At 42.8% G+C, this 27,002-nt stretch overlaps 1 protein-coding gene across 5 annotated transcripts in view; it reads left to right on the top strand.

Annotated features, from left to right (window-relative positions):
* LOC110521606 (importin-13) overlaps window positions 1-27,002 on the top strand; it is a 54,774-nt gene that overhangs the window by 6,591 nt on the left and 21,181 nt on the right. For all 5 annotated transcript variants that reach the window (XR_005040861.1, XM_036968624.1, XM_036968623.1 and 2 more), the window contains 4 exons: window positions 12,301-12,426; window positions 12,500-12,643; window positions 17,220-17,432; window positions 17,568-17,821. Coding sequence is in view for 4 of the 5 variants with exons in the window: in XM_036968624.1 (XP_036824519.1) it covers window positions 12,301-12,426; window positions 12,500-12,643; window positions 17,220-17,432; window positions 17,568-17,821 (737 nt within the window). In the remaining variant the exon portion in view is untranslated. The remainder of the gene's footprint in view (window positions 1-12,300; window positions 12,427-12,499; window positions 12,644-17,219; window positions 17,433-17,567; window positions 17,822-27,002) is intronic.

Genomic DNA, 27,002 nt, shown 5'->3' with positions numbered 1-27,002 from the left:
AAATACAGCAACCTTCCCTCTAGCGGTTGGCTGAGATAACGAGTGGGCTGGAAATGCCGACATGAGTTTGGATTGGTCTGCCATATAGCATGCTTCTGTCTATTTGAGCTGGTCAGTATGCCTAGGTAATCCTCTCTAGCTACATTATCAGATATTACATGTTTCTATTGTTGACAAAGAACCATTTACTTGGCTAGCTATAGCCTAATGTTAGTTAGCTAACATTGAACCTAGTTGGTTAGCTACCTGCAGATTTATGCAGGGTAGTAACGTTGTGATTATGGTTCATTGTTTATCTAGCTAGCTACATGTCTTAACAAAAGAGTCTACTATGGAACCATTTCGGGTGCATTCGGAAATTCAGTCTGGCCGTTTCCTCCGATTTCAGGGCACTCTCTTTTGAGTGTGCCAGAGAGCTCAGAATAAATGATGAATTTATGAACTCTCAACACCTGTTGAATATGGCTTGTGTCAGTGAACTCATCGGCCAGGGCGTCCGCTGTGCGCTCTGAATGCAAAACGCTCTGAATTTACGAACAGACAATCTGACAGCACAGTTGCAATCACCAACGCTCTGGATAACATAACAGCCTAACCAGCTCTGCTAGGACGAGTAGTAATCAGTGAGCTGTTCTCTCTCACTTAGATGTCTGGAATAGAGGTTGACTGATTATGATTATTCAACGCCGATACCAATTATTGGAGGACCAAAAAAGCCGATACCGATTAATCGGCCGTTTTTATTTATTTTTTATTTTAATTTATTTGTAATAATGACAATTACAACAATACTGAATGAACACTTATTTTAACCTAATATAATACATCAATTAAATAAATAATGAAACCTGTTCAATTTGATTTAAATAATGTAAAAACAAAGTGTTGGAGAAGAAAGTAAAAGTGCAATATGTGCCATGTAAAAAAGCGAACGTTTAAGTTCCTTGCTCCGAACATGAGAACATATGAAAGCTGGTGGTTCCTTTTAACACGAGACTTCAATATTCCAAGCTAAGAGGTTTTAGGTTGTAGTTAATATAGTATTTATAGGACTATTTCTCTCTATACCATTTGTATTTCATATACCTTTGACTATTGGATGTTCTTATAGGCACCATAGTATTGCCAGTGTAACAGTATAGCTTCCGTCCCCCTCCTTTCCCCTATCTGGGCTCGAACCAGGAACACATCGACAACAGCCACACTCGAAGCATCGTTACCCATCGCTCCACAAAAGCCACGGCCCTTGCAGCGCAAGGGGAATAACTACTCCAAATCTAAAAGTGAGTGACGTTTGAAACAATATTAGCGCACACCCAGCTAACTAGCTAGCCATTTCACATTGGTTACACCAGCCATTAGGCTGATACGCTTGAAGTCATAAACAGTGCTGTGCTTGCGAAGAGCTGCTGGCAAAACGCACGAAAGTGCTGTTTGAATGAATGTTTACGGACCTGCTGCTGCTCAGTCAGACTGCTCTATCAAATCAGACTTAATTGTAACATAATAACACACAGAAATACGAAGCCTTTGGTCATTAATATGGTCGAATCCAGAAACTATCATTTCAAAAACAAAACGTTTATTATTTCAGTGGAATACGGAACCGTTTGGTATTTTATCTAATGGGTGGCATCCCTAAGTCTAAATATTCTTGTTACATTGCACAACCTTCAATGTTATGTCATAATTACGTAAAATTCTGGCAAATTAGTTCGCAATGAGCCAGGCAGCCCAAACTGTTGCATATACCCTGACTCTGCGTGCAATGAACGCAAGAGAAATGACACAATTTCACCTGGTTAATATTGCCGGCTAAACTGGATTAGTAGTTATAACTAGTGATTATGATTGATTGTTTTTTATAAGATGCGTTGAATGTCGTTCTGTCGTTCTGCCCCTGAACAAGGCAGTTAACCCACCGTTCCTAGGCCGTCATTGAAAATAAGAATGTGTTCTTAACTGACTTGCCTAGTTAAATAAAGGTATAAAAAGTGTATATATATATATATATTTTTTTTTTTAAATCGCAAATTGGCGCCCCAAAATTCCGATTTCCGATTGTTATGAAAACTTGAAATCGGCCCTAATTCATCGGCCATTCCGATTAATCGGTCAACCTCTATTCTGGAAGTAGCTAGCAAGTTAGCTTGGGTGCTTGACTGCTGTTAGTACGTTTCGGGTCAACCCTTAAAGAGATGGTTGTGGCTTAAGAGGGTGTGAACGATGCTAAATGGGTGTAGACAAAGGTCTCTCCAATATTAGTACCAAAACATTCATAGGTCATTTTCTCAAAAGTGAGTTTACAAGTTTATCAACATTCTAAGCAAAATTACTTTCCCATTGTTCCTCAACTGTAGTAGTGTATAATATTCAATTTTGTGTCTCTGAGCCTCTACTTTTATCTAATGTAAAAAAAAAAAAAAAAAAAACTTCAAATTTGCTACATAAGACTGATTTTGAGACTTTTTTTTATGCTGTTTAATTAATCTTCAATCAGAATGGAGAAAGACCCATTGAAATCACTTACAATGTATGTCTTGCCACCCTAGGGTCACGCACTACTCCTAAAGCAAATGTAGAACTTATTTTTATTCCGTGATATGGAGTCCATATCGCTCCGCCCTAATCTAGCTAAGTGCTTAGATTCTTGCAAAATCAAGCTTCGCTTGGTAACAGGAGAGAATTCCCTCCTGGATCAAGAGACTTGCTGTGTAATTTTTGTTTGTGCAGGAAACTGTGAGCAGCATTTTGAGTTACTTGTATAACTATGAGTTGGGATGTCTGTCCTGCAAATACTGTAGTTTCAGTGAGAGACCTAACTATTAATTATTAGAATTGCTAACCTTCGGATCTCAGATGCTCAGTGGGGATGGAAAATAGCGCTCCTTATGTTCTATGCCGGTATTACCGAATGTTTCAAGGTCAGTATGAAGGTATGACATTCTGAATACTGCCCAAGCTTAGCCAGTGACCAGCACCAGAGGAGAGGGGGGATGGTGGAGGGGAGATGGGGATGGGTGAGACAGAGAGAAAAAGCTGTTGCTGCATAGAAGCAGAGATGACGTGATGAGCTGGAGGACAGAGGGGGGGTGGGGTTGTAGTGTCTGTGACACTGACGGTAAAGGAGGGAGGATGGGAAGTGCAGGGGAAATGGCTTTTCCCTGATAGCACACAGATGATGAGGGAGGGAGAGGAAGAAAGGTGTGTTTAAATAGATGCTGGTGGCCCCTTATCATTGGTTTTGTCTGTTTCACACTATTTTAAAGCTAGTGTCAATAATTGTTGTAGCTTCCTATATTTGTCTCCTCACCATCCTCTCATTGTCTCCTCTCCTTTATCTGCTCTGAATAGGGATGAATAGAAAGGTGAAAGCGAAGGCATTGTCCCGGAGGGAGAGCTGTTCAGGTATATACCTTGTCCCCCAGTACGTAACTCTATTAGCCGAGTTCAACGCACATGCAAACATCTCTTTAGTGTCCTAAAGCTAAATTGTGCTTCCCGTAAGTGGTTAAGCAGCGTCCGTGTCATGGAGAGGTTGGTCCCTGGCTCTGTCTTGGTACCAGCAGTACAATAGCCTTTTTCCTAACTGTATTTTCCTAGCACAATCCCTTTGTCCTCCTGACTGTGTGTACATCTGGGCACCTGTTGTTATTGTAAAATATATTTTTATATATAAGAGCACTCCAGCCGGCGACAGGCGAGGAGGGTGGTGGAATATGAAACTAAAAGGAGTCGTTGTGTAGAGGAGAGCGAGGAATGAACAATATGCGTCTTCTAGTGATCTATTGATAGGACAGGGTCCTGTCAGTCACAAAGTGAGTGATGACCAGGAAACGTAGTCTGCATTCTGTCCTGCCTCCTGGTACAATTTGTGCGCTGTGGTTGGTTGCAGTCTAATTTCTTTACGTGGTGGAGGGAGAGACCATGATGCTTGTGAATTTTCAGTTCTGTCTGGGGCACTCAAGGACATTCAGAGACTTGACCAGAAGCCACTCCTGTGTTGTGAACCTTCGCCCCCCAGTCTGGAGGTCCTGAGCGCTCTGGAGCAGGTTTTCATCAAGGATCTCTCTGTACTTTGTTCCGTTCATCCATCCTGACTAGTCTCCCAGTCCCTGCCGCTGAAAAACATCCCCAAGGCATGATGCTGCCACCACCATGCTTCACCGTAGGGATGGTATTGGCCAGGTGATGAGCGGTGCCTGGTTTCCTCCAGACGTGATGCTTGGCATTAAGGCCAAAGAGTTACATTTTGGTTTAATCAGACCAGAGAATCTAGCTTCTCATGGTCTGTGAGTCCTTTAGGTGCTTTTTTGGCAAACTCCAAGTGGGCTGTTATGTGCCGTTTTTACTGATGAGTGGCATCTGTCTGGCCACTCTACCATAAAGGTCTGATTGGTGGAGTGCTGCAGAGATGGGAGGACCTTCCAGAATCACAACCATCTCCACAGAGGAGCTCTGTCAGAGTGACCTTCGGGTTCTTGGTCACCTCCCTGACCAAGGCCCTTCTCCCCCGATTGCTCAGTTTGACTGGGCGGCCAGCTCTAGGAAGAGTCTTGGTGGTTCCAAACTTCTTCCATTTAAGAATGATGTAGTCCACTGTGTTCTTGGGGACCTTCAATGCTGCATACATTTTTTGGTAGCCTTCCCCAGACCTATGCCTCAACACAATCCTGTCTCGGAGCTCTACAGACAATTCCTTCGACCTCATGGCTTGGCTTTTGCTCTGACATGCTCTGTCAACTGTGGGACCTTACATAGACAGGTGTGTGCCTTTCCAAATCATGTCCAATCAATTGAATTTACCACAGGTGGACCAACAGCCTATTGACCAAACAGTCGACTAAATGAAGTCAGCCTTAATATAATTTCATCCCTGGCATAACAAGTGCACAGGCCAGTAGGCTTTGCAAGTTCACTGTCACGCAGCATTGCCCGAGAGGAAAGACAGCTTCACGACAGGCAGGCATCCATGCACCTTTACAGAAAACGGTTTGTCTCTACCTCAAATGGTTACAAAAAATCTGAACTATACAAGCTACCTTTTTTCTTCCTGTGGATTTGATATAATTTCACAAACCATGTCGCTGGCTGTTTTTAAACTAATCCCCGGCCGATAATTATGGTTTGATAACAAACTAGGTTGTTCAGTCATGTTACCCATCTAGCTAACAATCTAGTAACTTGACAGTAGGACTAGGGAAATGTGATTGGCACTGGAAGAAAGGAAATGTCTGCTGATATTCTTTTAAAGGTAGGATTCATATAGGCCTAATGTAAGCCTAAACTATATAAAAAATCTCTCTTTCTGGTGCTTCTTACGTTCTGTTTGCTGCCTCATGTTTTGAACGTTGAGCAGTGTGTGTGTTTGTTGGAGAGAGTGGTGTGTGTTTGTGATAGAGGGAGACCGTGGGAGAGTGGTGTTTGTGTGTGTTAGAACTGAAGAGTAAAGGTTTTATACTGTTTTCCCCTTATTGCAACAGTGACATGCCAATCATTATCCATGTATATTCATTCCTCCTATTCATTCCAAATCACAGGTAGGCCTTTGCAAATATAAGCAAATATGGCATACTATGTAGTATTCTATTATAGTGAACAGTGTGAAGGTAAATTCAATGTGTTGAGTCGAAATGTGAAAATCAGTGACAGTTTTTTTTGTGTAGAACATGCGCATAACGTTTAATGTGAAAAAGTGTCGGGGGGGGGGCAAACAGGATGCTAGGCCACTCCCCCGTAGTATCGCAATACCTGGCCTGGTATCGTATCGTTAGTAAAATGTTGGTATCTTGACAACCCTATATGTAACTGTATTGACCCCCCCAAAATTGAGATCTTCAGCAAAAAATGTTGAACCCTTGGGATCTGGCTATTTTTTTCTCAGTGGTGTAAAGTAAAAATACTTGAAAGTACTACTTAGGTTGTTTTTTGGGGTACCTGTACTTTTTATATTTTTGACTACTTTTACTTCTACTCCACTCCATTTCTAAAGACAATAATGTACGTTTTACTCCTTACATTTTCCCTAACACCCAAAAGTACTCGTTACATTTTGAATGCTAATTAGGACAGGAAAATGTTCTAATTCACACAATTATCAAGAGAACATCCCTTGTCATCCCTACTGCCTCTGATCTGGCAGACTCACTAAACATTTGTAAATGTCTGAGTGTTGAACTGTGCCCCTGGCTATCCGTAAATAAATAAATACATAAAAAAAATACAAATAAAATTGTCTGGTTTGCTTAATATGCATAAGACTTTTTTAAATACTTTTGATACTTAACATTTTAAAACCATATACTTTTAGACTTTTACTCAAGTAGTATTTTACTAGGTGACTTAACTTAGATGACTTAGGTCAAAGTATCTTTACTTTTACTCAAGTATGAAAATTGGGTACTTTTTCCACTACTGCTTTTTCTATTTGGTTGACTGCTCTATGTACTTGTGGGAAACACTGGAGAGACTCGAGGCTATTTCAGACATGACTGATATGAGAGGTAGAGCACTTCCAGTTGACAGAATAAGGCATGGCATCAGTTATCTTTCCCTTATCGATTGTTTCTTATTTTAGTGCCTGGGGCTAGTACCTTATCTCATATCTGTCATCAATCTTCTCAATGGCAACCACATAATGATCATTCAGTGTGTGTGTGTGTGTGTGATGACAGGTTGTTTTATTGTTGCTGACGAGAGTGTGAACTGTTGTTGTTTTCTGTCTAAATTGTTAACATGGGATTAGTATTTGTTTTTATATCTCTGCGTAGACAGTCAACAACCACCCACGGCCCTACAAACGACCCTACACACACATGCGCGCACGCACGCACACACACACACACACACTGCCCCCGCTTCATTCATCAAATCTCCTACTTCCTCTGCTAGTTTAATCTACATTTCACATCATGAATATTAATATGAACAGTTATGATATAAGAGGATATGGATCTAATCAATAATGATGTTCAGTCAGTATCCTGTCCTTCAAGAAGAGTCTCTGAGCATGCCTCTCTGTCCCCTACGAGTACAGAAGTGAAAACAGAACACAGACGGTGCATTTATAGTAGCTTCAATGGATACCAAACTCAGATCTGCTGTGTGACTCATGCATATTAGCCTGCTGAGCTAAAGCTTAGTCGCTAGATCTGGGAGCTACCATGAGTCTTCAGGTCTCAGTCAAGGATAGACAACACAGTTTACTGAACCTCCTACATAGCCTATATGTTTATCTGCACCCTCACAGTACCAGAGTTAGGAGCAGATTTACTATGTGGCCGGTTACACCTGCGCAATATTTGCATACTACTCCCCAGAGGGAGTACCCAATGGAAGGCAAACTACTAGGATAAAACTGTGGTTAACAGACAACCTGCATGTGATGGGCTGATAAACATTAATCTGTCTATTTTATTACTCAGAAAATAGCGGGTGCTGTCTCTCTTACTATACTATTTTCTGGGACACTGTGGACTGACCGGCTATTCAATGCAACAACTGCCTACTTACGGAAGACAATTGGACCGAGCTGTCTACCCTAAGCAAATAAATCTGTGTTGCACAATTTGCTGGAGAAACCAGTACGTCCACCTATCTTCTCCTTTTCTACACCTCAGGCTGGATGTCATCCCGATATGGTGAGAGTATCACCGCCCTGTCAGCACTCTTTGACTGACTGGCCAGTGCTTCACCAGGGCCTCTTACCAGGGAAGTCTCCCCTGCCTGTGGAAAATGGGACAGGACCGATGCTTCTAGAGGTCCTTGCAGATGCTACAGTCTCTGATCCCGCAATGGTGACCGCATTAATGCCAAAACAGCAGTCATGAGTCATGACAGCAGTAAAAGTCCATGTGACAGTTGTCATGGTAATCTCCTTTTATGTAGTCTGGACATGAGTCGATAGTACCCAACTATCGAGCAACCATCAGGTCTCTAATGGCCTGGTGCTCAGCGCTCTTTTGTCCCTCTAACGCAGGCCTGCGCAAAGGCTGGCCTGGGAGCCGTATGCTGCCCATGACCTAATTCAATATGGCCCGCGGAATCAGGCTCCGATCACAAAGAATTTACCATAGTAAAGTTATGAAAAATGTATTTGTTATTCAAATGAAAAGCCCAATGAATACTCGCCTTTGTGTAATAATTTGACTCCCACCGCTTGGGGGAGATTTATTTTGAAGGTACGTATAAATAGCAACTGCAAGAGGACAGACCGTGACTGACAGGCTGACACACACACACACACACACACACACGTCACAGTTACAAATGGTAGCTAGCTAGAAATTGCGCAAAAAATTGTTTTTCAAATATTTACAAGAAAGGAAACTGATTTGTAGGGTGTTCCAGCAAGAGTGGAATGTTCGCCAGGTGTATAGTGTTTCTTCCGACACGTTGTGGCTGGCTTCCGGGTTAAGCGGGCATTGTGTCAAGAAGCAATGCGGCTTGGTTGGGTTGTGTTTTGGAGGACGCACAGCTCTCAACCTTAGCCTCTCATGAGGCCGTACGGGAGTTGCAGCGATGAGACGACTGTAACTAGTAATTGGATACCACAAAATAATTTTTCTGCATTGCATTATTCATCAAGAAGTGTTCTGAAAATGAGCCATGTTGTGGATACAGTCACTAAAGTGGTAAACTTCTTCATAAGAGCAAAATCTTTTAACCACCGGCAGTTTGTCTCACTGTTAGACGAGACATTCAGATCATGCAGATCTCCCCTACCACACAAACGTGAGATGGCTGAGTTTGGGGAAGGTGCTTAAAAGGGTGTGGGGCCTGAAGTCAGAGATGGCTGAGTTTTTGCAAATCAAAGGAAAATATGTGGATTTCCCTCAACTGCAAGATAAAGAATGGTTGTCTGATCTTGCCTTCACCGTGGACATCATGGCCCTAATGATTGAACTGAATTACCAACTGCAAGGGAGGGGCCTTTTTGCACATCAGATGTACAGCCTTGTCAAAGCCTTCAAGGGAAAATTACTCCTTGACTTGCCAAGTAGAAGCCAACAATCTCACCCACCTTCCGACGCTACTAGTCTGTTCCCTATCAGATGACCAGTAGGAGAAGTATACATCGCTGCTGCGTGCTTTGAACGGTGAGTTTTCTCGTCGGTTTGAGTATTTCAAAGTGTTGGGAAATGACACTTTCACCTTCAATGTGGACAACGCTCCCACTGACCTGCAACTTGAGCTTATCGATCTTCAGTCTGATGCAGTGATTTGAGAACTATTCAAAACAATGTCACTGAGGTTCTATGCATCTCTCGATTAACAAAACTTTCCAAAGGTTAGGAGTCATGCTCAGAAGATGTTTGTACTGTTTGGGTCAACCTATGTATGTGAACAGACATTTTCAGTGATGAAATATAACAAGTCAAGATACAGATAATCTCTTACTGACTCTCACCTCTCAGCAATCCTGCACATAGCGATGTCAGAAACTATACCTGACTTCACTGCTCTAGACAATGCCAATCAGAGACTTCACTCCTCACACTGATTGAGTAGTTTAAATGTTATGTTGAGCCCTCTCTTTCTTGTTTTTTTTGTGCGTGCCTGTTAAGATTTCTGTACTTTTCCCTCTGTGTAGTTCATTGCATGTTTAATAATGAAAATACCTACCAAAAAGAGAACATGGATGTGGTTTATTTCTGTGCATGTTAAAGTAAAAGAAGTAGCATATCTGGATGTGATTTACAGTCGATATAATCCTGTAATATGATTCTGGCCTGTGATGTCAAATATATATTCTAATGTGGCCCCCCATGGAAAATAATTGCCCAGGCCTGCTCTAACCACTCTGACGTCAATGCAAATTAAATCAAAACTCACATCAAACACTTAAAAGCACAACACTGTTATGATGATAAAACTCATCTCACTCAACAGTTTCCCGTGTGTATCAAAAATGGTCCACCACCCAAAGGACATCCAGCCAACTTGATACAACTTGGTGTATTTTGGGGTAATGTTACTGGACCCCAGGAAGAGGATCTGCTTATGGGGATCCTTAATAAATACAAAATACAATACCAGGTGCTCCAACCTGGTCCACAGCTGCAGGTAGGGAGGTTGTTCAGCTCAGCAGTAGGCTGGCACATTACAGCCACAGCAGTTTCACTAGTTGCCCTGAACAGAAAGGATATCTGATCTCTGGTGGTTAATGAAACAATTGAGCTGTTAGTTGATTTGCATTTGGCTGACTGTAGTGAGATGGGTCTCACACCCCAGGTTTTGCTCAGTCTGGAGTGTGTCTCGGGGAAGAGAAGTCTCCTTCGATCACACGGTGGACAGAGGTAATGACCTGGTTTGAACTCTGGGAAATCATTTTCTTGGAGGGAGACATTTCAGTAAAGACACTTCAGTAAAGACACCACTCCTCAGTAAAAATCACTTTATTGGTCAATTGCACCCTTCGAAAGACACACATGCATACATATACACAAACATATACATACACTGCTCAAAAAAATAAAGGGAACACTAAAATAACACATCCTAGATCTGAATGAATTAAATATTCTTATTAAATACTTTTTTCTTTACATAGTTGAATGTGCTGACAACAAAATCACACAAAAATGATCAATGGAAATCAAATTTAGCAACCCATGGAGGTCTGGATTTGGAGTCACACTAAAAATTAAAGTGGAAAACCACACTTCAGGCTGATCCAAATTTGATGTAATGTCCTTAAAACAAGTCAAAATGATGCTCAGTAGTGTGTGTGGCCTCCACGTGCCTGTATGACCTCCCTACAACGCCTGGGCATGCTCCTGATGAGGTGGCGGATTGTCTCCTGAGGGATCTCCTCCCAGACCTGGACTAAAGCATCCGCCAACTCCTGGACAGTCTGTGGTGCAACGTAGCGTTGGTAGATGGAGTGAGACATGATGTCCCAGATGTGCTCAATTGGATTCAGGTCTGGGGAACGGGCGGGCCAGTCCATAGCATCAATGCCTTCCTCTTGCAGGAACTGCTGACACTCCAGCCACATGAGGTGTAGCATCGTCTTGCATTAGGAGGAACATGGAGGGCTGTGCGGCCCCCCCAAAGAAATGCCACCCCACACCATGACTGACCCACCGCCAAACCGGTCATGCTGGAGGATGTTGCAGGCAGCAGAACGTTCTCCACTGCGTCTCCAGACTCTGTCACGTCTGTCACGTGCTCAGTGTGAACCTGCTTTCATATGTGAAGAGCACACGGCGCCAGTGGCAAATTTGCCAATCTTGGTGTTCTCTGGCAAATGCCAAACGTCCTGCACGGTGTTGGGCTCTAAGCACAACCCCCACCTGTGGACGTCGGGCCCTCATACCACCCTCATGGAGTCTGTTTCTGACCATTTGAGCAGACACATGCACATTTGTGGCCTCCTGGAGGTAATTTTGCAGGGCTCTGGCAGTGCTCCTCCTGCTCCTCCTTGCAGAAAGGCGGAGGTAGCGGTCCTGCTGCTGGGTTGTTGCCTTCCTACGGCCTCCTCCACGTCTCTTGATGTACTGGCCTGTCCCCTGGTAGCGCCTCCATGCTCTGGACACTACGCTGACAGACACAGCAAACCTTCTTGCCACAGCTCACATTGATGTGCCATCCTGGATGAGCTGCACTACCTGAGCCACTTGTATGGGTTGTAGACTCCGTCTCATGCTACCACTAGAGTGAAAGCACCGCCAGCATTCAAAAGTGACCAAAACATCAGCCAGGAAGCATAGGAACTGAGAAGTGGTCTGTGGTCACCACCTGCAGAACCACTCCTTTATTGGGGGTGTCTTGCTAAATGCCTATAATTTCCACCTGTTGTCTATTCCATTTGCACAACAGCATGGGAAATTTGTCAATCAGTGTTGCTTCCTAAGTGGACAGTTTGATTTCACAGAAGTGTGATTTACTTGGAGTTACATTGTGTTGTTTAAGTGTTCCCTTTATTTTTTTGAGCAGTGTATTATGGGGAGGTGCGTGGTGGCTGCCACACTGGGTGCCCAGGGAGCTGTTGTTTCCACTCTAGGAGGTGATTTCAAAAGGAAACAAAGGGACCCTGCACAGACATGTCTTTCCATTAGACAATGTGTCAACCAGCCACCCACCACACTAGCTCTTGGTCAGGGCGCTAGGGTTGATCTACACACCAGCACTGGAGAGCCTCTTGATACTGACTGTCTCTATTGATGGTGTTCTTTAACAGTAGTCAGTCATACAAGAGTCTAGAAACAACATTCCTGTTCTAAATGACATATAATTGCATTGCAAGAATTATACTGACTCTCCCTCCCATCTCTATCTCTCTCTCTCTATCTATAGGGGCTCCACCAGTTGTACTATGACCCTAACATTGAGAATAAGAACCTGGCCCAGAAGTGGTTGATGCAGGCTCAGGTCTCCCCTCAGGCCTGGCAGTTCTGCTGGGCTCTGCTCAGCCCTGACAAGGTATGAAATGCCCACATGCGCTCGCACACACGCAAATGTACACACCTATACATAACCCTCTCTCTCTTCCTAGGTTCCTGAAATCCAGTACTTTGGGGCTAGTGCCCTCCACACTAAGATATCCCGCTACTGGTCTGATATCCCTTCTGACCAGTATGAGACCCTGAAGACTCAACTCTTCTCCCAGATTGCCTGCTTCTCCTCCGGATCCAAGATGGTGGGTAAATGGATGGACAGTTGGATTTATTAGATCAATAAAAATACTAGGGATGCACCGATATTATTATAATTTTGGCCAATACCGATATCAGATATTTTCCTTGCCAAATAACCCTATACCGAAAACCGATTTATTTAACATTTTAGCGGTCTTTTAAGCATTCTAGTGCAGTTAAATATTTAAGTCACATTAAGTCACACGGACGCAGCGGTCTAAGGCACTGCATCTCAGCGCAAGAGGCGTCACTACAGTCCCTGGTTCGAATCGAGGCTGTATCACATCCGGCTGTGATTGGGAGTCCCATAGGGGGGCGCACAATTGGCCCAACGTCGTCCGGGTTTGGCCAGGGTAGGCCGTCATTGTAAATAAGAATTTGTTCTTAACTGACTTGCCAAGTTAAATAAAGCTTACACACCACACTGACCAAAAAGTAATTTTGTTGGCATTTACGCATGTCCCCATTACCAGTAAAACCTAATCAATTTCTTTCACTTACTTGCTGTGCTGTTTCGTTGTTCGTTTGTTCAGTCATTTCAGTCTCAACCAGGATTTCTATGGAACGCCGTTTGGGTCTTTGCGTGTCAAAAAAGATACACGTCAAATAAGCATGTTGACTAATCAGGTCCTGAATATGACTGCACGCCACATAATAAATTAACGCGTTCATACATGTTTTACCGAGTTATTACACTATCACCCGTATTTTGTATGTCACACCGATTTCATCGATACGTTTGCTATGATGCTGATAAAGTTGTCTCACGCACCTACAGTTCTGGTCATTAAAAAAAGCTAGCTAGCTCATGGATGCAAACAATCTATTTCAGTAGCTATCGTTAGCTAGCTAACTATATAGCTAGGTGTCATCTAAAATAACCCTAATTTATAAGAGTTCTTATTTGAATAATAGTGGTCAACCAATCTGTGAAGCTAGCCATGATAAGGATTCGTCAAAAATAGTAGACTTTGCAGTTAGCCTTCAAAATAAAAGTATGTCATTGACAGTGACGCAAATGAATAAAACTAGTAGAGTTATGTCATAATTTAATAGATCATGCTAAATGAGTTTGGAATGTTATATGGAATCAACAAAAGACTAATTTGTCAATTTGACAAATATCTGAAATCACACTGGATGGATATATACACTGCTCAAAAAAATAAAGGGAACACTTAAACAACACAATGTAACTCCAAGTCAACCACACTTTTGTGAAATCAAACTGGCCACTTAGGAAGCAACACTGATTGACAATAAATTTCACATGCTGTTGTGCAAATGGGATAGAGAACAGGTGGAAATTATAGGCAATTAGCAAGACACCCCCAATAAAGGAGTGGCTCTGCAGGTGGTGACCACAGACCACTTCTCAGTTCCTATGCTTCCTGGCTGATGTTTTGGTCACTTTTGAATGCTGCCGGTGCTTTCACTCTAGTGGTGGCATGAGACGGAGTGTACAACCCACACAAGTGGCTCAGGTAGTGCAGCTCATCCAGGATGGCACATCAATGTGAGCTGTGGCAAGAAGGTTTGCTGTGTCTGTCAGCGTAGTGTCCAGAGCATGGAGGCGCTACCAGGAGACAGGCCAGTACATCAGGAGACGTGGAGGAGGCCGTAGGAGGGCTACAACCGAGCAGCAGGACCGCTACCTCCGCCTTTGTGCAAGGAGGAGCAGGAGGAGCACTGCCAGAGCCCTGCAAAATTACCTCCAGCAGGCCACAAATGTGCATGTGTCTGCTCAAACAGTCAGAAACAGACTCCATGAGGGTGGTATGAGGGCCCGACGTCCACAGGTGGGGGTTGTGCTTACAGCCCAACACCGTGCAGGATGTTTGGCATTTGCCAGAGAACACCAAGATTGGCAAATTCCAGTTCCTGCAAGAGGAAGGCATTGATGCTATGGACTGGCCCATCCGTTCCCCAGACCTGAATCCAATTGAGCACATCTGGGACATCCATGTCTCGCTCCATCCACCATTGCACCACAGACTGTCCAGGAGTTGGCGGATGCTTTAGTCCAGGTCTGGGAGGAGATCACTCAGGAGACCATCCGCCACCTCATCAGGAGCATGCCCAGGCGTTGTAGGGAGGTCATACAGGCACGTGGAGGCCACACACACTACTGAGCCTCATTTTGACTTGTTTTAAGGACATTACATCAAAGTTGGATCAGCCTGTAGTGTGGTTTTCCACTTTTTAATTTTGAGTGTGACTCCAAATCCAAACCCCCATGGGTTGATACATTTGATTTCCATTGATAATTTTTGTGATTTTGTTGTCAGCACATTCAACTATGTAAAGAAAAAGTATTTAATAAGAATATTTCATTCATTCAGATCTAGGATGTGTTATTTTAGTGTTCCCTTTATTTTTTTGAGCAGTGTACTTTAGAATTGCATTGGGGGCATACTTATTTCACTGTACAGCCTTAACTATGGATAGTGGATCAATGACATGAGGTATCAGTCTACTCAGTGACACCCAGAGAACATTAGCATTGTTAGGTTCTTATTTTTAAGTAAATAAATCACAGACACTAGAGAAGCGTTAACCAAGTTTAATCATTCCCAAAGGTTCTGTACAGCTGTAATCAGACAGCAAAACATTTTAGACATCAGTTATATACATCCTACTTAAGACACTCCCTCTCTCCATCCTTAGTTTATGCCCAAGAAAAAGAAGGTAACCAGATACTAACCCTGATTACTCCCTTAAGGGGAACTGACCTCACCCCTCACATCCTGACCTCAACCCCTCACATCCTGACCTCAACCCCTCCTTCACCTAATCCACAGATAACCATCTGTCTTCCCTATATCAACACATCGCTCTCCTCTCCTCCATCAAACACTTTCCAAAGCCTTCTGGGTTGCTACAGATTCTTTATATTCAAGGCTTTGTCTCATTTATTTAACATCTCAATGTTCAAAGTTTAGCCGATTCCAACAGCATCATAGCTCTTATTGCAGGACTCTGAAACAGCTGTGAATTGAGCCACATTTATTGTCACCCTGTGTATTGAACACTATTCCAGAGGAAAAACAATACTGCGTGGATGTTTTGGAGTCAACTCTGCGGACGTTGGGAAAAAATATATTGGGTTTTGAGTAGACTGTTACCCCATTTCATTGATCTCCAATTCTTAGGTAAAGCTGTACAGTGGAATATGAATGTCAATACACCCAATAGGCTGGCTGGGGAGGTGATTTCACACAGTCACAGTCACAGTCCCGCGTTAAGAGCTACAATGCTAATTTTTGCGTAATCTCTTCACAGTTGTGTTCTGTGGGTGTCACTGAGTAAACTGATACCCCATCTCATTGCTTCCCATTCCAACCTTGTTTAACATTATCTAGTCTAAATATGGCATGATTCCACCAATTGAAACCATCTGCATCACTTTCAAAGAGGTACTTTTATTTTGAAGGCAAACCGCAAATTCCACTATTGTGCCTAATCCTAATTGTGGCTGACTTCACAACACATAACCCGGTCAGGTCGAGCCTCACTAGCCAGATGAAGCTAGCTGGCTGCTTATAACGTTAACTTTGGCCAACAGGGTTAAGTAGCTGGCTAGCAATTTATTTTCATGAACTGAAGTTAAATTTCAATAGGCGAACAACAAGTGGCTACCTAGCTAATACTTACTCGCAAGGATTCCTAAATCATTGCTAAGAATAGTGAAAATGACTTCAGTTTCTGCTGGTCATTAGTACTAGCTAGGTACCAAGCTAAAGTTAGCTAGCTACCCCCAGAAGATGCGGTCGAAAAATGATTTATTACCAACGCGGTATTGTAAACACACCGTTCAAGGCCGGTGTTTGCAGACATTTTTGTACAGCTTTGACAGTGCGACTGATAATAGTGGTGGTGCTTGGCTTGCACGTGCAAATTCAGAACACACAACATTCTGTAATAGAACTGCGTTATTTGATGCGTCAAATAGTGTTTATTGATGTGTATATTTTTTTTTATGACACCCAAAGGCCCAAACGGCGTTTAATAGTATGTTGTGAAGCTAATAGCAGTGATGCTATTACTGCATAACTCCGGTAGGGCAACATCTGAACAATAGCGCACTTGGTAACGTTAGTATGTACCGGTGCTCGACCAGTCGCAAAAGCCAACATCACCCACGACAGGGAACGGTTGATTGTCAAGGGCGATGGATTTCGCCTTTGAGTTGTCTCGCTGAAATTCTTACTCTTTCAAATGACTGCTCGACTTGTTGACTGCTCGATCCACACTGCAGACATTGTGGGCTAGGTTAGGAATGCTGTGTTGCATGTTTAGCTCTAAATTTTACTTGGCTTCATTACGTCATGTACCTTATGTAGGTATGCATGTCAACTTTGACATTGGTTTTTCACATTGGCGTCAAACTAGACATCGGGCCAATATCAACGGTGGCATTTTTAGCTAATATCGTCCGATTCCGATATGTTCACCGATATATCCTACATCCCTAAAAAACACATATAACTGGCGGTAGCTACGTGCCTTAAAAACCATCAAGCATTAACACAATTGTAAAGTTCTTGACTTACAAGACGTTGTGGTCCTGTTTCCAAGGTGCTAACGCGTCTGTGTGTGGCCCTTGCCTCCTTGGCCCTGAACACCATGCCAGAGGTGTGGCCGGGCGCCGTGCCAGAAATGGTGCGTGTGTTCCAAGAGGAGGGAGGGGGGGTGGATGGCCGGGCCAGATGTCTGGCCCTGCTGGAGCTTCTGACCGTCCTGCCTGAAGAGTTCCAGACCAGCCGCCTGCCGCAGTACCGCAAGGGACAGGTGAGGGGGTGCTGGAGACTGAATAGTGCCAATGGGGACAACAAAAAGGCAGACGGGCACACCAATGCACACACAAAAGGACAAGTGGGGGCCGGGGTTAGTATTTCCTGTAACCTTGTGTCTCTCTGTCTGTAGGTGCGAGGTGCTCTGGGTCGTGAGTGGGGGTCAGTGTGTCCACTGCTGCAGCAGCTGCTGCGTCAAGGGGACAGTCCCGGGGCAGTGAAGGCTCGTGTCCTGCGCTGTCTGTCCTCCTGGGTGCTGCTGGACGTCCCTCTCAGTGAGAGTGAAGGACTGGTGGAGGACTGTTTCACTGCTCTACCAGACCCCGAGCTGTTTGATACCGCCGTGGAGGCTATTGTCAACGCCGTATCACAACCCGACTCCCAGAGGTGTGTCTGGGCCAGGGGGAGATTGAGTGGGTGTGTGAGTGGGTGTGTCATCCAGAGTATGTGAGTGGAGCGGAGTGTGCCCAATGGGAACCTCGCCCCCTCGCTCCAGTCAAAAGGCTGGAGCGTCGGCCTTCTCGCCTGCTCTAATTTCACTCCAGTAGCGCTCACTCCAGCATGCATTTGCATCTACTTGTGTTCTGCTATAGCCCCTTGCTTTATTTCCATAAACTGACCAAGCACACAGGTGCAAAATGAAGGTGAGTAAGAGAGGGAGTGTGGTGATGTAGTGTCCACAACTAAAGAATGATTGTTGAATCTGAAAAGACATGTATCCCGACTGCATGAAGGTGTACTTACTATGTGCACATGCTAGAAGAAAGGAACGAGGTGGGTAGATAACTGTCTCGTTTTTCCCCCTATTACCTGTACAATAGGCCATAATTGATTTTGGCCCAATAGACCTGGCGTATTCCCACGTCCAAGGAGCTTTACGTTTTTATTGGGTTATTTTGCCTAAAAACGTTTAGGCCTACCTAATACAAGAGAGAGAAAAAACAACTCTGCATCTCCCCAGCCTGGCAAAAGTGGCCAAAAGGGTGTTTAGAATTCCCAGTTGCTCTGCGAGTGTGGAGAGGATGTTCTTCGCTGCTGACTTGCTCTCCAGGCAACATCACATGAGCCTGAAGCCACAGACTGGCCAAACTCATGTTTCAAAAGCACGGAGGTAATTTTTAGTTTAATTTGTATTTAATTCTAAGTAAATCACAGCAGATATGTGCATTTATCGACTATAATGATTTTAATACAAAATGTTGTTTAAATGCTGAGTGCTTTATGTTCCTACCAGCCTATTGTTTGTCACTCACAAATGCTTCACATTGTATTTATTTGTAGGCCTTAAAACAATATAGCCTTAATTTTTGTTCATTCTTAGGCTCCTGACCTATTTAGTGTTTATGATGTTTTAATATGTCATGTAGCCTCTTTTTAAATGATCTGGGCTTCTTACATTCACCTTTTAATGTTTATTCAAATACTTTTCATTCAAATCCATACGTTTGGTAGGTCCAGGAAGTCACACAAATAATTGTGTGTTGGTTAAATTGTGATTTTAATGAATGGAGTGAATTTGGAGCAGCAGTTTTTTTATATTTGTGAGCGTGGAGTGGTTTTTAGTGGAGGGGTTGGAAAGGACATGTATACCGGAGCGATGCGCAAGCTCCGCTCCGTGAGCGATTGAGCGGGATTTCCAACCAAAGAGATGGGAAGGGAGCAAGAAAGACATCCAGGGAGAGATGACAGCCAAGAGAACAGTGCGGGTATGGGAAGGGCATCTGAGAGAGGGAAAGAGAGAGGGTAGAGGAAATAGGGATGCAGAGAGAAATACAGGCAAGGGAGAGTTGACAGCTGAGGGGAGGATGAAAGAAAATAGGTTTACTGGGGGAGAGGATGGAGGGAGTACATGGAAAGTTGACTGCCAGGAAGGGAGGGGCATTTCTCGGCTGGCTGGTGTTGCCATGGTTACAAAGCTGGGGAGCGATGTCATCATGCTCCGATTGGCTCCGATGGCAGGCACCCAGTACCCCCTCCCGAGAGACGGGGAGGGAAAGAAAGATGAGCAAGGGAGGAAGAGGTGCAACATCCACCCGGCAGGTTGGAGCAATGATTACTCTGCTGACAGGCCTGTTCTCACACGCACAGCACACATTGCTGCTCTGTTCAACTTCTCAAGTCTCCTCATCATGCATGTTGTTTTTATTGATCTATAAGTAAGGCCAGTATGACTGTAGGAGGAATGAATATGAACCTCGTAATGTCAATCGTAGTGTCATCCAACCTGAGGCAGAAACACTCAACATTTGATGGTTGTGTACATTTTTGTGTGTTTGTCCTTCCTTCCTCTTTCCTTCACGTACAATGTTTCTCTTTCTCTTCCTTTCCTCTGTCATAACCCTTTTCACCCATTTTCCTCCTACTTAATTACTGGACAGGGGAAATTAGTTGCCTGGCAACAAGACCGGTGGACCAATAGCATCCTCCCAAATGACTTCACTGTAATGTGTTTAAACAGAGGGAAAGGGAGGAAAAGAGGGAGGTGAAATTAGGTGCTTTTAAAAGGAAAATCCACCCAAAACCACTCATTCCTTTTCATTTACATTGTTAAATAACACTGAGAACAATAATTTTTCATTTTAGCATTATAATAAGGTTGGTAGCAACATGGGAAATCGTGGAAATCTGTTGCTGCTCATGTCGACAACAAAATCTACAGTGCAATTCTCCCTCGATGGGCTAGGTAGCTATCTAGCAAGCAAACATAGCTCCACACAATAATAACAAAGACATTATCAGCATGTAAAGTAACTAGTTGGCTGTAAAATTGCCTAAACAAACTGCACTATCAATTTAGGAGTCTACAATATCAATATGTTCAACCTGCAGATCAATTTGCCTCAGAGTAGAGTCTGACATTCACAATGGCTGATATACTTTTGAGGGGAGAGCATGGGCAACGTTTCGTATGTCAATGGGCTGCACGGTGCATTCTGGGCGATTTTGGAATGAAAGGGAGTCTATTGGGCGCTAGCTCAGAAATCCAACATTATCACGGATTTCATCAACGAGAAGTAAAACATTACAAATATTTTCCCGATTTATGTGAGGTATAGTTAACGTGCTATCTGTAATATTGTATAGGTTTGGAATCGTCATATTACGTACTTTCGAGGAAAATAGGCACGTTTCTCGACAAAGTGCAATCGGAAAGGATTCAGACCTCCTTGACTTTTACCACATTTTGTTATGTTACAGCCTTATTCTAAAATTGATTCAAATGTTTTTTCCCCCTCATCAATCTACACTGCGATTCCAGCCTCGAGCCTTCTTTGGTATGACACTACAAGCTTAGCACACCTGGATTTGGGGAGTTTCTCCCATTCTTCTCTGCATATTCTCTCAACCTCTGTCAGGTTGGATGGGGAGCATCGCCGCACAGCTATTTTCAGGTCTCTCCAGAGATGTTCGATCGAGTTCAAGTCTGGGCTCTGGCTGGGCCACTCAAGGACATTCAGAGACTTGTCCCGAAGCCATTCCTGCGTTGTCTGGGCTGTGTGCTTAGGGTTGTTATGTTGGAAGGTGAACCTTCACCTCAGTCGGAGGTCCTGAGCGCTCTGGAGCAGGATATCTCTGTACTTTGCTCCGTTCTTCTTTCCCTCGATCCTGACTAGTCTCCCAGTCCCTGCCGCTGAAAAACATCCCCACAGCATGATGCTGCCACCCCCATGCTTCACCATAAGGATGGTGCCAGGTTTCAACCAGATGTGACGCTTGGCATTCAGGCTAAAGAGTTCAATCTTGGTTTCATCAGACCAGAGAATCTTCTTTCTCATGGTCTGAGAGTCCTTTAGGTGCATTTAGGCGAACTCAAAGCGGGCTGTCATGTGCCTTTTACTGAGGAGTGGCTTCCATCTGGCCACTACCGTAAAGGCCTGATTTGGTAGAGTGCTGCAGAGATGGTTGTCCTTCTGGAAGGTTCTCCCATCTCTACAGAGGAACTCTGGAGCTCTGTCAATGACCATCGGGTTCTTGATCACATCCCTGACCAAGACCCTTCTCCCCCGATTGTTCAATTTGGCCATGTGGCCAGCTTTAGTAAGAGTTTTGGTGGTTCCGAACTTCTTCCATTTAAGAATGATGGCGGCTACTGTGTTTTTGGGGACCTTCAAAGCTGCAGAAATGTTTTGGTACCCTTCCTTAGGTCTGTGCCTCAACACGATCCTGTCTCGGAGCTCTACGGACAATTCCTTGGAACTATGGGACCTTACATAGACGTGTGTGCTTTTTCTAAATCATGTCCAATCAATTAAGTTTACCACAGATGGACTCCAATCAAGTTGTAGAAACATCTCAAGGATGATCAATGGAAACAGGTTGCACCTGAGCTCAATTTTGAGTCTAATAGCAAAGGGCCTGAATACTTACAGTTGAAGTCGGAAGTTTACATACACCTTAGCCAAATACATTTAAACTCAGTTTTTCACAATTCCTGAATTTAATCCTTGTAAAAATTCCCTGTCTTAGGACAGTTAGGATCACCACTTTATTTTAAGAATGTGAAATGTCAGAATAATGATTTATTACAGCCTTTCATCACATTCCCAGTGGGTCAGAAGTTGGGTCCCAGTGGGTCACATGCACTCAATTAGTATTTGGTAGCATTGCCTTTAAATTGTTTCACTTGGGTCAAACATTTCAGATGGCCTTCCACAAGCTTCCCACAATAAGTTGGGTGAATTTTGGCCCATTCCTTTTGACAGAGTTGGTGTAACTGAGTCAGTTAACTAGGTCTCCTTGCTTGCACATGCTTTTTCAGTTCAGCCCACAATTTTTCTAGAAGTTTGAGGTCAGAGCTTTGTGATGGCCACTCCAATACCTTGACCTTGTTGTCCTTGCATGCTTAGGGGTCATTGTCCATTTGGAAGACCCATTTGCGACCAAGCTTTAACTTCCTGTCTGATGTCTTGAGTAGAGGTCGACCGATTATGATTTTTCAACGCCGATACCGATTATTGGAGTGCCCAAAAAATCCAATGCCGATTTTTTTAAAAAATAAAAAAATAAAAATAAAATAATGACAATTACTACAATACTGAATGAACACTTATTTTATCTTAATATAATACATCAATAAAATCAATTTAGCTTCAAATAAATAATGAAACATGTTCCATTTGGTTTAAATAATGCAAAAACAAAGTGTTGGAGAAGTAAAAGTGCAATATGTGCCATGTAAAAAAGCTAACGTTTGAATTCCTTGCTCAGAACATGAGAACATATGAAAGTTGGTGGTTCCTTTTAACATGAGACTTCAATATTCCAAGGTAAGAAGTTATAGGTTGTAGTTATTATAGGACATTTTCTCTCTATACGATTTGTATTTCATATACCTTTGATTATTGGATGTTCTTATAGGCACTATAGTATTGCCAGTGTAAAAGTATAGCTTCCGTCCCTCTCCTCGCCCCTACCTGGGCTCGGACCAGGAACACATCGACAACAGCCATACTCGAAGCAGCGTTACCCATCGCTCCACAAAAGCCGCAGCCCTTGCAGAGCAAGGGGAACAACTACTCCAAGTCTCAGAGCGAGTGACATCACCAATTTGAAACGCTATTAGCGTGCAACCCGCTAACCAGCTAGCCATTTCACATTGGTTACACCAGCCTAATCTCGGGAGTTGATAGGCTTGAAGTCATAAACAGCTCAATGCTTGAAGCATTGCGAAGAGCTGCTGGCAAAACACACGAAAGTGCTGTTTGAATGAATGCTTACGAGTCTGCTGGTGCCGACCATTGCTCAGTCAGACTGCTCTATCAAATCATAGACTTAATTATAACATAACATACAGAAATACGAGCTTTAGGTCATTATGGTCGAATCCGGAAACGATCTTTCAGTGAAATACGGAACTGTTCCGTATTTTATCTAAAGGGTGGCATCCATAAGTCTAAATATTCATAATGTCATAATTACGTAAAATTCTGGCAAATTAGTTCGGCCCAAACTGTTGCATATACCCTGACTCTGCGTGCAATGAACGCAAGAGAAGTGACACAATTTCACCTGGTTAATATTGCCAGCTAACTTCTTGACGCTACCCATCCCTGTAGCGGGATCATTTTCGTCAGCAACCGCTGAATAGCATAGCACAACAGTCAAATAATATTACTAACAAATATTCATATTCATAAAATAACAAGTGCAATATTGCGAAACACATGTTAGCCTTTTGTTAATCACCCTGTCGTCTCAGATTTTGAAATTATGCTTTACAGCGAAAGCGATCCAAGCGTTTAAGTTTATCGATAGCCCAGCATAGCATTATGTACACTTAGCATCAGGACGCTTGGTCACGAAAATCTGAAAAGCAATCAAATTAACCGTGTACCTTTTGATCTTCGGATGTTTTCACTGACTAGACTCCCAGTTAGACAGCAAATGTTTCTTTTGTTCCATAAAGATTATTTTTATACCCAAAATACCAACGTTTGTTTGTCGCGTTATGTTCAGAAATCCACAGGAAAGAGCAGTCACCACAACGCAGACGTATATTCCAAATAATATCTAAAATGTCCACAGAAACATGTCAAACGTTTTTTTATGATCAATCTTCAGGTTGTTTTTAAAAATATATATTCGATAATATATCAACCGAGTGTGTAGCTTTTTCCATAACAGCGGGAGGAACAATGGCGGCTTTACTCAATTGCGCACAAACTCACTCCGAGAGCCCCCACCTCTCCACTTAAGCAATGTGATCCTTCACGCTCATTTTTCAAAATAAAAGCCTGAAACTATGTCTAAAGACTGTTGACACCTTAGGGAAGCCAGAGAAAAAGGAATCTGGTTAAATGGAGTCTAGACATTTCTATCCTAATCTGTCAATTATATGCATATTCTAGCATCTGGTCATGAGAAATAGGTTGTTTACTTTGGAAATGTTATTTTTCCAAACATAAAAATAGTGCCCCCTAGCTTCAAGAGGCTAACCTGGATTTCTTTTAGCTAAATTTGCAGGTTTAAAAATATATACTTCTGTGTATTGATTTTAAGAAAGGCATTGATGTTTATGGTTAGGTACAGTCATGCAATGACTGTGCTTTTTTCGCAAATATCTTTGCTAGGTAGTCTTTGTAAGGAAGAAATAGTCTTCACACAGTTTGCAATGAGCTAGGCAGCCCAAACTGCTGCATATACCCTTACTCTGTTGCAAGAGAAGTGACACAATTTTCCTAGTTAAAAGAAATTCATGTTAGCAGGCAATATTAACTAAATATGCAGGTTTAAAAATATATACTTGTGTATTGATTTTAAGAAAGGCATTAATGTTTATGGTTAGGTACATGTTGGCGCAACGACAGTCCTTTTTCGCTAATGCGCACCGCATCGATTATATGCAACGCAGGGCACGCTAGATAAACTAGTAATATCATCAACCATGTGTAGTTAACTAGTGATTATGCTTGATTTTTTTTTATAAGATAAGTTTAATGCCTGCTAGCAACTTACCTTGGCTTCTTACTGCATTCGCGTAACAGCGTAATCAGGTGGTTAGAGCGTTGGACTAGTTAACCGTAAGTTTGCAAGATTGAATCCCCGAGCTGACAAGTTAAAAATCTGTTAACCCACCGTTCCATGGCCGTCATTGAAAATAAAAATGTGTTCTTAACTGACTTGCCTAGTAAAATAAAGGTGTAAAAAAATAAATAATAATTGGTGTCCAAAAATCCAGATTTCCGAATGTAATGAAACTTGAAATCAGCCCTAATTAATCGGCCATTCCGATTTAATCGGTCGACCTGTAATCCACAGGTCCACCTCCAAATGACTCAAATGATGTCAATTAGCTTATCAGAAGTTTCTAAAGCTGTTTAAGCTGTTTAAATGCACAGTCAACTTAGTGTATGTACATTTCTGAGCCACTGGAATTGTGATACAGTGAAATAATCTGTCTGTAAACAATTGTTGGAAAAATTACTTGTAAAGTAGATGTCCTAACTGACTTGCCAAAACTATAGTTTGTTAACAATACATTTGTGGAGTGGTTGAAAAACGAGTTTTAATGACTCCAACCTAAGTGTATGTAAACCTCCGACTTCAACTGTATAAGGTAATAAGGTATTTATTTTATTTATTTGTATCTAATTTGCCAACATTCTAAAATCCTGTTTTCATTTAATCTTTATGGTATATTCTAAGTAGATAAGGGGAAAATCTATTTAATCCAGAATAAGGCTGTAATATAACAAAATGTAGAAAAGGGGTTTGAAGATTTTCCGAATGCACTGTATAGGCTACTTTAGGATATATCATGGGAAATAGCTTTTGATTTCTGTGTGAAAATGTTATGGGAGTTTCTCCAGTGGTTTTATTGGTAGGTCTACATTATGCTCAGATATCCACAATAGCCTATTGGCTACTGTCTAAAACTGTAAGGGTACAGCCTCAGTGTTCACTATAAACACTCGCTGGAAGTTGCACAATTCTCACCGTGTTCAATTTCCACTCACAGGACCTAAAATTTGCTCAGTTACCCCATACAATTATTGGGAACATTGATAGACACTCGCACTCTTTAATGCACAGTCACTCAAATACTCATTACCCCCTGAATAACATGCGTACACACACACAGGGCTGTGTTGTTCTTGGAATTTTGGCTAACGGTAATTGGCCAGCCAAATGACCGCAGTCTCTGTAATAACCGTTTGAATAGCAACCCATTTCATTTTTTTTTACCCACATTTTCTTCTTTCCTCGGCTCCTGACAGCATGTGCTGCCATAGAAATAGAATACATGGAATGGGAGCCCCGTTCAAGTAAATGATAGCATAGTGGTTGGACTGGCATCCAAAGCAGGAAATGTACCCATAAATATGTGCTGTGATTTGATGATTCAACTCAACTGACATAGTCGTGGCCAAAAGTTTTGAGAATGACACACACACTAATTTTCACAAAGTTTGCTGCTTCAGTGTTTCCAGATATGTTTGTCAGATGTTACTATGGAATACTGAAGTATAAATACAAGCATTTCATAAGTGTCAAAGGCTTTTATTGACAATTACATGTTACATTGACCCTTCTTTTTCAAGACCTCTGCAATCCACCCTGGCATGCTGTCAATTCACTTCTGGACCACTGATGGCAGCCCGTTCTTGCATAATCAGTGCTTGGAGTTTGTCAGAATTTGTGGGGTTTTGTTTGTCCACCCGCATCTTGAGGATTGACCACAAGTTCTCAATGGGATTAAGGTCTGGGGAGTTTCCTGGCCATGGACCCAAAATATCGATGTTTTGTTACCCGAGTTTTGTTCCCACTTTTGCCTTATGGCAAGGTGCTCCATCATGCTGGAAAAGGCATTGTTCGTCACCAAACTGTTCCTGGATGGTTGGGAGAAGTTGCTCTCGGAGGATGAGTTGGTACCATTCTTTATTCATGGCTGTGTTCTTAGGCAAAATTGTGAGTGAGCCCACTCCCTTGGCTGAGAAGCAACCCCACACATGAATGGTCTCAGAATGCTTTACTGTTGACATGACACAGGACTGATGGTAGCGCTCACCTTGTCTTCACCGGACAAGCTTTTTTCCGGATGCCCCAGACAATCGGAAAGGGGATTCAT

This window comes from Oncorhynchus mykiss, chromosome 30 (genome assembly GCF_013265735.2).
Source record: "Oncorhynchus mykiss isolate Arlee chromosome 30, USDA_OmykA_1.1, whole genome shotgun sequence".
In the NCBI taxonomy this organism is placed as follows: Eukaryota; Metazoa; Chordata; class Actinopteri; order Salmoniformes; family Salmonidae; genus Oncorhynchus; species Oncorhynchus mykiss.
The sequence above is the reverse complement of the archived record's forward strand: the minus strand, read 5'-3'. Positions and strand labels throughout refer to the sequence as shown.